This window comes from Sturnira hondurensis, unplaced genomic scaffold (genome assembly GCF_014824575.4).
Source record: "Sturnira hondurensis isolate 20B ecotype Veracruz unplaced genomic scaffold, ASM1482457v3 Scaffold0021632, whole genome shotgun sequence".
NCBI lineage: Eukaryota > Metazoa > Chordata > Mammalia > Chiroptera > Phyllostomidae > Sturnira > Sturnira hondurensis.
Genome location: NW_028094263.1, coordinates 4,233,990 through 4,248,318, shown reverse-complemented (window position 1 = coordinate 4,248,318; position 14,329 = coordinate 4,233,990). Strand labels below are relative to the sequence as shown.

At 55.3% G+C, this 14,329-nt stretch overlaps 1 protein-coding gene across 2 annotated transcripts in view; it reads left to right on the top strand.

Annotated features, from left to right (window-relative positions):
• PLXDC1 (plexin domain containing 1) overlaps positions 1-14,103 on the top strand; it is a 56,963-nt gene extending 42,860 nt beyond the window's left edge. Inside the window, exons 10-14 of one of the 2 annotated variants that reach the window (XM_037033463.1) lie at positions 534-594; positions 1,566-1,701; positions 6,718-6,753; positions 8,949-9,109; positions 10,279-14,103. In XM_037033463.1, coding sequence (XP_036889358.1) covers positions 534-594; positions 1,566-1,701; positions 6,718-6,753; positions 8,949-9,109; positions 10,279-10,398 — 514 coding nt within the window. In that variant the 3' untranslated portion in view covers positions 10,399-14,103. The remainder of the gene's footprint in view (positions 1-533; positions 595-1,565; positions 1,702-6,717; positions 6,754-8,948; positions 9,110-10,278) is intronic. The other variant, XM_037033464.1, reaches the window with a different exon arrangement.
• The last annotated feature ends 226 nt before the right edge of the window (positions 14,104-14,329 follow it).

Sequence of the window (14,329 nt, the reverse complement as noted above, 5' to 3'; positions counted from 1 at the left end):
TGCTGGCCAAAGCTGCTGATGGCCACCCTCCCCCAGCCTCTCCTGGCCAAGCTCAGGCCCTTCCACCAAAAAAGGGGGTCTCTGTGAATGAACAAGTCTTCCCCAGATGAGAACGTGTATGTGAATTCCCTGGATTTTTAGCAATTTCAGAACAGTCCCAAGTCAAGGAGGCCTGAAAGGTCATTACACATCAGGCAGTCTCTATCTAGCCCCCTACACAAACCATCTGGGCAGCTGAGGCCTTGGTCCATGGGAGCTGGGCCAGAAGGAAGGGAGGGATTTCACAGACTCCTTCCCCTCCTTCTGGAGAAGGACTAGATGGGGCAGGAGGTTATGCCTCCGATTCCACAGCTTCCTGGCTCTGAGGGCACCTGCCCAGTGGTCTTGGGGGGCTTGGCCGCCCGAGCCCTGGGAGCTAGCCCCCTCCTTGCCATCATGGGAGAGCTGTGGCTGCACGGGGGAAGTGATGGGGAGGGCTTCTCCATCACTCCCCGCCGCTGCCACAACACCTCTGCCCTTGGTTCCCCCCACAGATGCTCCAGTGGCTTTGACCGCCACCGCCAGGAGTGGCTGTTCTACGGCTGCGCCCAGGAGGTGAGAGGCTTGTGAGCCAGCTCGCGGGGACAGCCAGGCCCTTCTCTGGTAGCTCTCCTCAAGGCGTCTCTGGCTCTTGGTGACATCGTCCCCTCCACCTGGGGCTGGGATCCTCTGGGCGGCTGTGTCCCTGGTGATGTTTGTGAAGCGGTTGCGACTCCAGCTTTCAGGCTTCTGAGGGTGGCAGTCCTTCTAGAAGGAAGGAGGACTGTTTCAGGCGCCTCCCACTTAGAATCCCACACAGGTTCCTTCTCACTGCAGACATTTTTCAGAATGTCCCGCACTTTGATCTTGGGCGGGAGTGTCCTATCGTCACACCTGATTTTAACACACCTGTCACCCATGTGCCACGTCCTTGTCCCCTCCCTTCCCCTCTCCATCTCTTCCTGCAGCTCTGGCTACTTAATGGCTGCCCTACACCCGCTCTGATTTAACCCTAACATGGCCCCAGGAGCTGGGGCCGGTGCCCCCCGGGTCAGAGAGGGTTCATGACTTGGCCTGAATCTCACAGTTGGTGAGATGGAGAAGGTGCCTGGTGCCAGTGTTTAAACGTACACTCCCAGACTCTGCTCCCCAGCACCCCTCCCTGTCTGTTTTATTAGTAAGGCTGGGTGAGCTGTCTTTTTCTGGCCTCAAAAGAATCTTGCCCAGCAGCCCACTCTTGACATTGGCCATTGGCGAGTGTACAGATCTGCCCTATTTATTTAAAACTGGTGTCTCGGCTCCTTCCTTGGGAAAGGTGTGAAGCAGTAGAAAGATAAATTGCCTTGTAAGATAAGATGCTTCCAGGATAACGTGTTAGGCGTAAAGGTGTTCAAGGCACAGCTTTGGTTAGATCACCCTGCCTGGACCATGCAACGGAATCTTAAATTTTCTGGCCGCCGAGGAATGGACGTGCCCCCGCCAAACTCCTCTGTGCGGCGTGCCCAGTGGCGGGGCCTCCATCCAGGGCAGCCGGGTCTCTCTCACAGGCAGAGGGCCGGACGTGTGAGGACTTCCAGGATGAAGACCACTACGCATCCTCCCCTGACAGCACCTTCAGCCCCTCGGGGGGAGACCTCAGCACCACCTCCTCCTCCCTCTTCCTGGACAGCCTCACCACGGAAGGTAGCCGTGGGGGGATGGGAGAGAAGCCATGGGGAAGGGCTGTGGCCCTGCAGCACTACCACCTCTGACAGGGGTCACCTCAGGGAATGAGAATTGCCCTGTCCTGCCCCGGATGAGGGACCAGAGGCTCAGAGAGTGGGACTCACCTGCCGGTGAGAGGCAGAACCGGGTTTGGAACGAGTGGACTCCACACCCAGACTCTAACAGCCGCACCAGCCCAGGGTGAAGTTCACTGTGGTGAGGGGAGCCAGGAATATCCAGCCCAGGGCCAGGTAGTTCATATAACATCTCAGTTAATCTTCCCAGCAACCCTTACAGAACCTGTGAGGTCTTATCATTCCTGCAGAAGGAACAGACTCGGTGTCAACACTCAGACATGGCAGAAAGATTGCCTTGTTTTTCTGTAACTTCTCTCCACCCACATCCAGCTGGAGGGCAGAGAGCCCGCCCCCAGAACTTCTGGGGCAGAGCTCCCTGCCCTGTGACCTTGTGCACAGGGGTCAGAGTAGGGCAGCTGTGTGCATCTTGGTTGCCGCTGACCCGTCCCTGCCTCTCCAGGCCTGGCTGTCCCCAGAGGCTCCTCTGCCATCCTGAGGCTGGGGTGGGCCGAGGGGCGGATCTCACCAGCGGTCCATCGAGCTGATGGCACCACGCACTGTCTCCAGAAGCCTGTGCAGGCCCTTTTGGGGCTCTGGCTGTGTGTAAGAAATTCCTCTCTTATCCATTTTCAGTGCATCCAATCTAAGCTTCAGCGCCTTGCCTTCAGGCCAAGACAGAGACTTGTGGGCTCTTACCACCTCCCCTGAGCCAGACACCTGCTTGAAAGGGGCAAAGGGAAAGGAGGAAAGGAGCAGAGAAAGAAGTTACTATTTTAAAAGACTATTCAGCCGTAGTCCCATTTTGTAGATACAAAAACCGGCTCAGAGGGCAACAAAGGTTACTCAGGGTCACATGAGGGAGGTAAGTGGTGGAGCCCTCACCTTTCCAACGCAGCCTGGAGGACTGGGGCAGCAGCCCAGAGGGTAATCAGAGGAAGGCAAAGCCGTGGAAGAGCTAACACCTGTGGGGGCCTGACCACGTGCCGGGCAGGGTGCTATCGTTGTGCACGCCTTAATGCTCACTTCATCTTCCTAACGGTCCTGTATGGTGATTCTCTTTTATCCCCATTTTGTAGAGGAGCTGCTAAGGTTCAGAGAGGTTGATGACTTGCCCAAGGTCACACAGCCCGGGGAAGAGATAGAGTCAGGTCTCATCTGGCCCCCAAAGCAGCCATTTTGCCCCTCGATCCTGCTGCTCTTCTCAGGGCTGAAAGGAACTGAAAAAGGTCTTCGTGGACTCGGGGCACAGGGAAAAATTGGGAAGGCCGAACAAGCAAGGCAGAGTCAGATGGTTCCCATTAGTCCAAAGCTGCTCAGGAATAGCGAGGAGGGTGTTAGGGCCCCAGCAAGTGAGAGCAGGGCTCCCCCGCGGTGCAGTGGGGCACTAAATAAATTACATGAAAGAGGAGCAGGAGGAGACCTTGCCCTCAGGGAGTTAATAATTGAGTCCAGGTGACCTTCCAATGAAAGGAAACGTCAGTGAAAAGGAAGAGCCCCCTGGCCGGTCACCCCCAAGTTAACTCTACATGTTCATTGAGGACGCCCTCAGAGCTTGGTGCTTAGGGGTTGCCCAGCCCTTCAGGTGAGCCACAGAGCACCAGAGGCCAGAAGCCGGCTGCGGCCAGTGGAGAGCCCAGCACAGGACATCTGGGGACCAGCTCCCAATCTGATTTGAATTACGCGGCTCCTGCCAGGCTGGGTGGTCCCCACACACAGGCACTGCATTCTGCTGGCCGGTGTGATGGTGTGTGTGTGTGTCTCCTGGGGGCCAGGAGTGCGTCTCGCTTCTGTGTGCCGTGTAACGGTCCCCAGAAGAAAGCGTGAGAGTGAAGGCAGCTGTGGCTTCCTGCCATCCCCGTCCTGGGCGGGGTGGCAAAGGTGACCAAGTTGCATGTGTAGGAGAAAACATTTTGATGATGACTCTCTGCACACCCAACTCTCAGGACATCTTGGCAGGATGGGTTTCAGTTGCCCTCCTGCCTGTGTGATTACAACCCGCACACGGAGGCTTGCGGGGGGCGGGTGAAGGACCGTCTCTTCTCAGGGGACAGGAGGATGCTCTGAAGGAAGGGGACGTGGCGCTCCAGCCAGAGGGACTGCCTCTGCAGGCCTGAGTCAGGCAGCACGGAAGTCAGCGGGCTCCGGCCGCTGGCAGGTGTGGGGCTGGGTTTTAACAGCCATTCGCTCGACATCGAAGGCCACCCACTCAAGTGAACCAGCACGACCTCTGAGTGGCAACCAGCTGCCACAAAGCCCACGCCGCAAAGCCTACAGGGAGAGACAGGCCCTCACCTGGAAAAGCTGCCGTGGAAAAGCTGCTTACCTGGTGAGCTGCTGAACAGAATAGTTGGATAGCAACGAGAGGTGAGAACTAACTGCAGAAAAACGATCAACTGTCCGATAAACACGGGTCGTGTTCTTCACTCTGTGAGTTTCCATGGGCCTCTGCCACTCCCCACCAGTTAGGGAACCAATCTGTGCTCCACGGACCCCGACGAGATGGGAGCTGGGAACCAGCCCTGGGTGAGTGGGAGAGAAGCTGTCCTGAGCTCGGTGTGGCCACCTTTAGTCACTTTGTCAGAGGGACTGGCTGCAGGTGGCGCCGTGTCCTTCCATCTGCCAGGGGCAGATGTGGACGGGGCTACAATGGATTTTCAATGCTCTAGATTTGAAACAAGTTGATTCAAATTAAGTTTAATTTTCCCAGTGATGTTTAGGGTTACTCTGGTCCGTTTTGATTAACCAATTCGTTATTTTCAACTTGCAGTCACAAAATAGACTCCGAGTGTGTTTAAATACCTTGTTTGTTGAAATTCCTGAAGAAAACATAGCTTTCTATTATGTCTATAGCTTGCTGTTTTGTTTTGCTCTCAGTTTTTAAGAGTGCTTTTAAATTTTGATTTCTTTATAATTATGTAATAGTTAAATGATGATTTACATAGATCCAAAGTCCAATCTACAAAGGCAGGTATATTTTAAAAAGTTCAGTTTTTAGTTTTTCCTCTATAGGGAACCATTAAAAAATATTCTCACAGTTTATCCTTCCACTATCTATTGTGACACTTTGATATTTCAAGACTCACTGGAAATGAACAGCAGAGCAGGATGCCATGTCCAGGGCTGGGGTGTGACCGGGCGGGGTCTTGAGGAGCCCACAGTCTAGGGAACTATGGGACCTGAGATGCGGCATAAACAGGTACCAGATGCAATGGGACACCGAGGAGGACACACCCATGTGTCTTCTGGGAAGCGACAGGGCCAGGACTAGGGTGAGGCACTCAAGGCAGGTAAAAAACTTCAGGAGCCCTGGCTGGTGTGGCTCAGTGGATTGGGCACTGGCCTGCGACCTGAAAGGTCACAGGTTCGATTCCCAGACAGGGCACATGCCTTTGTTGTGGGTGGGGTCCCTGGTTGGGGGTGTGGGAGAGGCAACCAATCGATGTGTCTCTTCAACCAATTGATGTTTCTCTGCTTCTCCTTCTCCCTCCCTTCCCCTCTTTCTAAAAGGAAGTAAATGAAATCTTTTTTAAAAGTCAGGAGGAAATCCCCCACAAAAAAAGCAGTAGTCAGGACAAATAATACTTCCATGTAATATTTGTAAAAACCAAAACTGATGCCCCAAATTCCCAAATATCAAATCGTAAGTAAAGACAGGATCAGACCTTGCTTCACTTGCCACACCCTAATCCCAGCGCTCACCCTTCAAGCACAGGCCGCTCAGGGCTGGGACTTGAGAGAGAGGGAGAGTGGAAGGGAGGAAGGACATGCCCTGCGCGAGGAACAGAACGTGCAGCAGCTCAGAGACGTGCAAGCCGAGGGTGTCGGAGAGCCTTGGGCGGCTGGTTGTAACCACCGAAGCAGGCTTGAGCTGTGGCGAGTGACATAAGGAAAGACCACTGGGGGCAGATTGCAAGGGCCTTGAACACCTGTGAACAGAGGGGAGCCAGCAAAGCCTTTGAAATGACATGGATGGTGGAGGTGCTGGAGGAGAAAGGGGACAGGATGCGCGGGTTGGCAGCCTTGCACTGTGACTCGTCCCATTTGCTCAGAGTTCCGAGGTTTACAACGGGCACCGGCAGTCCTCCAGAGCTTTCTGGCCACATGGAACTCTTGCCTGCCTTTCCCCACGTGACAGCGGGGAGGAACCCCAGGAAGGGTCAACCACCGGATCTTACTTAGGAAGCCTCAGGACACACACCTGGAGGTGGAAGTCTGCCCTCCGCGTTGTACCCTAAAGGAGGGTTCCGGGCCAACCTGACCTTGTGACCTGCTCACCCCATCTCATACGTAACCTGCCTCAGCTTCTCATTGCCCCTCAGGAGAACTTGAAAGGTCCTCAGCTTGGTTTCCTGACAGCCGTGTCCGCACCCCCCGCCTCACTCTCGACACCCCCTGCTCCCATCCCCTCCACCTCCAGCTCCATGGAACTGCTTTTTATTTCTCAATTGGCCAAGTCCTTGCGGCCTCTGGATCTTGCCCATGCTCTTTCCACTGCCTAGACCCCTTTTCCCAGCCCCATAATGCTCCCCTCCTTCTTGCCTCCCTTTGTCTGGTGAGGCCCCAATCAGAGCTTCATTAGGCTGGATTTTAATAGTCCCTCCCTCCACGCCACCTGTTAATTCCCTGATGGCAAAGACTGTGTCCGTCCTCAGTGCCCACTCCCAGCGCACAATTCATAGTTGACACTCACTAAGTGTTTGTTGAGCGAATGAATATGAGACTAGGAAAAGCTGGCTTATTCATGGCCTTCCACCATTACACTGCTGTGTGACCTGTGGGCAAGTCCCCTCCCCTCTCTGTGCTTCAGTTTCCTTGCCTCTGACATGAAGGTGTGGACTGAACTCCAGTCTCATCCAGACCTAAAGTGACAAAGGCCGTACGATTCCACTAATTTTCCTCCTTTCCTTTTTTTCCCAAGATGACACCAAGTTGAACCCCTATGCGGAAGGAGACGGTGAGTGCAGAGCTGCCTGCCCCAGAAGAGGGTGCAGCAGTCACCTGGCCTCTTTGCTTCATTCTGAGTGGGGGAGGGGGAAACAACTGCAGCCTGAGCTTCCTAGACCGCCTGCTGGGTGGGAAGGTAGGGGCTTCCAGGGCGCAGGCCCCCTGGATTGACAGAACTTGTGTCTACATTTAGACATTCCCATCTCAGTCAGGAACCTCCTGTGGTTCTCCTCCCGACCTCTCTGCTCCTGAATATCCACCACCCTGAACCGGGAGAGGGAGAAGGAGGCAGCGCTGCGTGTGGGCAGACATGCTGGGGCCAGGCCAGTGGCCATCGGCCTCTTGCTCCCACGGGCCTCGCAGTGAGGGGTGGAGGCAGCTTATCTCACATCAGCTTTCCTATGAGTCCCCACCTGGGTTGGCAGAGAGTGCAGAAAAGTTGGGTGCCACCATTTTTATTGGGTGCCAGAAAGTGGGATCCCTGCCCCAGGATTACCTGGGAGGCCAATCTCTCTGATGAGGTGAGGGGGCCCCACCTCTCCTGCCTGTTGCCCAGAGCTGGCTCCGGCGCGCGCTGCACACTGCAAAGAGGAGGTGGAGGTGGTTCCCGCCCTGGGGCCCGGGGGGTCTGGGGTTCCAGCAGGAGAGGAGAGGCTGTGAATGCGGCACAGAGATGGGGCTACTGTTCTGTGGGCAGCAGGTGTGATGGTGCCTGCGTCGGCGAGTGTGGGTGCAGCTGGCCCACGGTCCCTCCTCCGTACCATGCGTTAGTTAGGCCAAGCCCTGACCATCAGATCCGCAGGGTCACTGCCGGCTGCTGGCTGGCTGATTGCCAGGTCAGGGGAGGCCAGCTTGGAGGCCTGTCACCTCAATTCTCCCACCTGCTGGCAGATGGAGGCACAGACCCTGTGTGCTGCCGCGCCCCCAGGGTCATTTCTCTCCTGGGTTTCCTCTGCTCACAGAGAAGAGGGAGGAGGGGCTGGGGAGGGCCATGATTTTGGATGCACAGGCAACAAACACCCTTTTAAAAATCCCCATCCCCGTTGACTCCCATCCCACCCACTAGCCATGTAAATAAGATTAGATATCCCTGTTGTTTGCATACTCCTCTGTCTCTGTTTGATTATCTCCACATCCCCTTCGGATAGGGAGAGGAGGCACACAGCCAGCCCAGGTGGTGTACGGAAGCTAGGCTTCTTAGTGGCTGGCACTGACCGTGTCCTTGGGCAAATCACTTCACCTCTGAGTTTCCATTACCTCAGTCACACAGGAAGGGTGGGACTGCATGAGCTTCCGGCTTAGCAGTGTATGGAGACACTCAGTTTTCTCCTTGGGATATATTTCAAGTGTTCGGGGTGTTCTCGGAGAGTGCCTGCTGGCTTACTAGCCCGCAGAGGGCCGAGTTCCTTCCCTGCATTGAACTCCTCTGATGGGTCGGCTGTTGTTTTCTAGGCACTGGGGACGTAGAGATGAATTAGACACTGCCCTTCAGGAGGTCACGGTCTGGTGTTATGGACAGTGACAGGTAGAGGCACAGTCACTTTGCCATCATCATACCTGACACTTACTGAGGTCGCCCTAGGATACCAGCCATGGTCCTCAGTACTTGACGAGAATTATTTCGTTTTGACCTTCACAGTAACCCCAGCAGGCAGTTACTATTATCCGTCTGGATTTGAACCCAGGCGGCCAGATTCTAGCTCCAAGCCTTTCACCATCACACAGCCTTTGTGAATTCCTTAAAAGTACGTATGTGGCACGGGTGTGGGAGAGAACTTTTATGATCCTTATTCAATCGACATTTGGGCAACTTGAAGTGATTTTTAAAAAAAACTGATTGGAGAGAGAGAGAAAGAAACACTGATTTGCTGCTCTGCCCACCTACGCATTCACTGGCGCCTGCGAGCCACGAGCCAGGAAGGAGCCCGCAGCCCTGGAGTTTGGGCTGATGCTCCAGCCAACGGAGCCACCTCCCAGGGCAACTGGAAGTGATTTTGAAAGGCCGCCTGAACCACGCTGAGAATGTTAACGCCGGGCTCATGATCCCACCCACTCCAGCCCCCCTACACCCTGTCGTGTATTTGATAAGTAGACCCAAGGTTCTGTCAGCTTTTATCTCTGGGACTTTGTCGTTGGGGCCCAGGACGCCAAGGCCCCACCCCCCTGCTCCCCTGCAGCTGCCCTTCCCTCACGCTCTTTTCACAGGCCTTCAGAACAACCTGTCCCCCAAGACAAAGGGCCCCCCGGTACACCTGGGCACCATTGTGGGCATCGTGCTGGCGGTCCTCCTCGTGGCAGCCATCGTCCTGGTGGGGATTTACATCAGCGGCCACCCCACTTCCAACGCCGCGCTCTTCTTCATCGAGGTCAGCTCTGCCCTCTGCCCCTGCGTTAGTGTTCCCCTGGCCGCTCAGGACCTGCTCCTCCCCATCTCATCCCTCACCGGCCACATGCCTGGCTCCTGCTCCCACAGAAGGACTGTCATTGACTCCCCCCGGGCAATCTCACGCTGGCTAGTGCCCTCTTAGTCCCCAACCCCCAGGGCTCTGCACCTCAGCTATTCCAGCCCTCCTGTCCTGCCTGCTTTTGGGCCCCCCCTTGTGAAATGAGGCCCCAGGGCAAAGGAAGAAGGCGAGAGTGCCACACGTGCCTGTGTAGGGGCTGGGCAGCCCGTCTCTGAGGCGGGGTGGCCTCTCGTGGCCAAACTCCAGCCCCAGCGTTTATTCAAAGCCATCATAGAACCGAGAGGTCTCTCTGCCTCTTAGCTGTGTGGGGTTTTTAGAGTAGAATTGACAAACCATAATAGTAATGAGTTGCTTTCTCGGGGAGCTTTCACTGAGGATGCCACAGTGTCGCATGTCTCAGAATTTGGAAGAGCCAGCATGACAGTAAGGCCCAGCCCCCTGCGCGGTGGGCCACCGAGCCCAGCAGCTCCTGTCCCAGCCCCACTCTCGGCTTCTCACTGCCTCTCCTCGTGGCACAGTGGCAGCACCTCTGTGACCACAGTCTCCTTTACAGGGCGCAGGAGCCCAGTGACCTCATTACCCAGAGGCCAGGTGGTTCCTCCTTTTTGTTTAGGCTCCCCCGTTGCTTGTGAATCTTAACTGGTCATTGTTAAACCTTGGCCCATCTGGTGTGCTCATGGGGATGCTGCCAGGGTTCTGAGGCAGGCCCAAGAATCTGCATTTTCACAAGCTCCCCCGCTGACCCCGATGTAGGAACTGTTGTCTTGGCATTCCCAGAGCCTCCCAGATTTGTTCCTTCTCTCACCTACTTCCTCACTTCCCACCGTCTCAGGGCTCCACTCTGTCTGTTGCTAAAGCTTCCACCTGGGGTCCTGCAGCCCTGCTATCCAGCAGGTTTCCCAGCACCGGAGGGATCAGAGCAGGGAGTCCTCTGAGAGAGGGGCCCTGAACGTCACCCAGCTCTCCGTGGGCCCCCAGTTCCCTTGTGAAGAGAGTCTCAGTGCTGTCCCTGGGGGAAGGTCCCCAGTGGGTGAGGCCATGCCTGTTGACTCTGGTCTGTGTCCCCACAGCGGAGATCTCACCACTGGCCGGCCATGAGATTCCGAAACCATCCCAACCACTCCACCTACACAGAGGTCGAACCCTCGGGCCACGAGAAGGAGGGCTTTGTGGAGGCAGAGCAGTTCTGAGACGGCCAGGTCACCCCTTGGAAGGGTAGGATGGAAGACCCAGGGACCCCAAAAGAAACAAATCAAAACAAAGTGGAGAAGTGATTTTTCTTGGCCTCCTCTGAATACACCCTGGCAAAGAAGACGGGGCAGGGGCGTGAGGGGCCAGAGCTACGGTTTGGCCATCACACCCCAATACTGAAGCAAGGGCAGAAAAGCAACCACATTGAGTTTTTAAGGAACGATAACTTGATTTCATCTTCTTTTGATGCAAGGGGTCTCCTGTTCTGGGGCTCTCAATGGTCTCAGTAGCTGTCCCAGAGGCCCCTCCCCCCTGGGAGTGACCCGATGCCCTGCCCCTGGTCACCTAACACCCCTGCACACGACACAAGAGAACTGAATTCCCAGTTGGGGCCGCCACATTCCAGGGCCCATAGACTCAAGAGCTGGTCCTCATGGCTATGGATTCGGTGCATTCGGCCACTGCCTCTGTGACTCTGGAAGTCCAGAGAAGGAGTTCTGTCCATCTGCTAGACACAGGTGCAGCTGTCTGCGCCCTTCGTCAAGCTGCCAAATGGAGGCAAACCAAAGGAGAGGAAAGATCGTGTGGGGGAAATTGCATCTTTAGGCTTTGCTCTCTCAACTTGCCCTTTCTGCTGAGAACCAGTACCTTCTGCATCAGATGTGGGTGCAGCCCGCTCGCCCCAGCTGTGGCCCAGCCCTGGCCAGGTGAGCCGTTGGGGGCCCTTGATTCCAGGGGCACATTTGGTGTCCATTGTACTCACTGGCCTTTTCCTCTGTCAGTACCAGTAAGGACCACCCAAGGCAGAACTCTCCTAACTACCGTGTTGCCTCCTCCAAGCTGGATTTCCATCGCCATGAGAAACAGGGTGGTTTGTGGGGACATATCCAGCGGAGAACTTCAGTGGGAGTGTGTTGAGAAGCAAAGCCCCTGGAACGGCTGGGACGGAGGACACCTACACGGGAAGGAGGGACTCTCGACGTAAAATCTTGACCTGGAAAATTGCTTCCGTCTCCCCAGATGCTGGAAGTTTGGGGGGCAGAGCTGTTAGGCTCCCAAACGTAAGCTGCTTTTAAGGGAATTCTGTCCCAGAGATGAGTCAGGGCTGCTTCCGCAGAGCAGTTAAAATGAAAACCTACAGCTCGCCCTCACCCAAAGTGAAAATACCAGCAGTGAATAAACAGTAAATCACAGTCACCCCTTTTTCTGCCTGTCACTGGAGATGCCGTAGAGGAGGAAGTTAAAGTGCCCGGCCTCCTGAGGGGGGCGGGGCTCGGGAGTGCACAAATAACCGGACGCAGCCAAACACTTGACACACTCCCCGCTTCATCCGTGGTGAGGACACTAGAGACAATCAGATTGGAAACATGCTGGAGCTCATAAGCCGGGGAGCTACGGGAAGGTCAGAATTTGAGAAAAAGAGTGCCCCCCAAAGAATAGGGTTCTTTTCGAACTTCTGAGGGACAGAAAGGTCTGTGACAGAGCCATCTTCCTGAGCGGAGCGCAGCCAGGCACTGAAATGACGGGTCCCCGCACTCCTGGCTGGCAGGAGGGGGCCTTTTGCTCTTGCCTGACCAGCACAGTGTCTGTGAGCTTTATGCGTCTAATTGGCCAGGGGGACAGTTTCTGTTGTGGCCAAATGCAGTACACAGCACTGTTTGCTGCACCCCCAAACTCAGCACACCTCTTCCCAGTGGGAGCTCTGCCAGCTGTTCTGGATTCCCCAACGGGAAGAACAGGGAGGTGGGAGAAAGGGGTGGGGCCTCACGGAGGCCCGCAGGTGGCGGGAAAGGGCCAGGTGCCTTGGTGGCTGGGCCGGAGAAGCCTGGCTAAGCCTGGGATGGCAGTGGGGAGGGCGGTAGAGCTGTCTGGCAGCAGGTCGCCTGGTTTGTTTACAGCAAAAAGAACTGAAGATGTGTCATTAAGAGAGGCCTCGGGACATGAAGAGTCTCTGGATGCCTGGAGCCAGAAAGTGTAGCCCAGGGCAGCCTAGAAACAGAGCTGGGCACTCACCGAGTTACGGCTGGGTCCCAGCCAGCCTTGGGACCGTTCTCGGGAGATACGCCCAGGAGTTTTACTCCAAGGCTTAGAGCAGGTTGGCTGGGCGGCTGAGGAGAGTGACCGGAAGGGGACATCGGGGTCTCGTGGTCAGCCCTCCGAGTGGGGCTGACAGTCCCAGAAGGCAGAGTAGCACCGCACGTAGTGTGCGTGATCGACCGCAGAGCTTGCGGATTTCCAGGCCCCTCCCCCCCCCCCAGGCATACAGTCTCCAAGGAGAACAGGCGGCTGGCAGGCACCTGCTCCACACGGTGTCTCTGGGCACGCTCACGGTGATCCCCCCAGGGAGGTGGGAGGGTAGGTCCACGAGGCTTCGTCACCGTGACAGGAACGTCACCTGTGATATAGGGCTCTGAGGAGCCGTCTGTGTGGTGCCCAGAGATTGGAAGGACGCAGGGACCCTCTGTTTTCTACAACTCTTAGGAACCAACAAGAATGTGGGAACAGGGAGAGGAACGGGGAGGCCGGGTGTGAGACGGGCCCCTGGAGCGGGCTGTGGGCGCGACCCCAGTGTTCTTCAGCCAGCGCTCTTAGGTTTGTGGCTCTGTCCAGCGAGGACCCAGGGGTTTCTGCTTCTAGAACGAGAGTGCGCACAAGCCCAGCCATCAACCTGAGCACCCAGGAAAGCCCCAGAGAGCAGTTTGGGGCTGCCCGCCTCCCTCCCACCGTGATCAGGTGTCACCCAGTCAGCCCAGCAGACCCCTGACTCTGGAAGCCGCTTCCCCGGATCTCGCTCAACCTGAAGCCTGAAGTTGAAATGTCCTTTTGTCACTCTTAGGGGTTGTCGATGGACCCAAGGAAACGACTTTTTCAGTGTTTCTGTTCTACCATAGTTCCTCTGTGTAAGGCATCCTGGTGTGTATATATATATTTTCAGGCAGATACATGCATACACACACGTGCACTTTGTGGCTAAAAACATTGGATGAACCTGTGGTGCGCTCAGCCTGTAGCTTGGTCAGTTACAATAAGGTAGAGGCAAAAGCTCCCAGCCAGCCACGCTGGTTGAAAAGCGGAGCGTCCACCACTTGAGCTGACCACTCACCTGGTTGTGAGCAGGGCCGAGACACCCTGCTCTTCTCTGGGTCCTGGAACAGGTAACAGATTTGCACAGAGCACTGACTGGGGCTGCACACAGTCAGTCTCTCTCTCGCTTTCTCTCTGTCCATCCCCCCTTCTCCTCCTGTACCCTCCCGACAAAAACCTGCCTGAATCTTCAGCACAATTGGAAGGATCTGGAGGTCGAGGGCCCCCTAGCTCTCGCGTGTTTAGTGGGAACTCTCTGCATGGATTCTCCAGTGTTAATAATAAAAGGCAACATTCTTTTAAGACCTGTTTTGTGCGAGATAAACTACAAAGGTTTTCGAGTGGCGCTCTGCAGTTGCCGCACACACCGCAGTCCTGGCAATAGACATCTTCTCTAACGACCTTCACCTTCACGAAGGAGCACAGGAACAGCCTGCAGCAATCTGCCCAACAGGGTGCTTCTCCCAGCCTCTCAGCCCCACCTCGGGGAGAGGCAGCCTGGAAAGAGACAGAACCCAGCTGTTTATTTATTTGGGGTTTGTAAATCCCTGGGAGTAAGCCTCATGGGTTTCTAATCTACTATCTTGAGTTACAAAATAAATCTATGTAAGTTGATGTTGCCGCATTTCTGGAAGCTTTGCATTTGAACCACTTTAGCAGCTTCATTGTGTTTTTATTACTTTGCAGTGTTTTTTTTTTCCCCTCTCCAACACGGTTAAGCAAACCAAAACAGAGGGAAAACGTGAACTCTCACAACCAAAATCAGCTATGTCAAATTTTAGTCTCCAAACAAGCCAATTTCTAAATAAACATACAATGTTGATAGAGAGGAGTATGTTGGAGAAG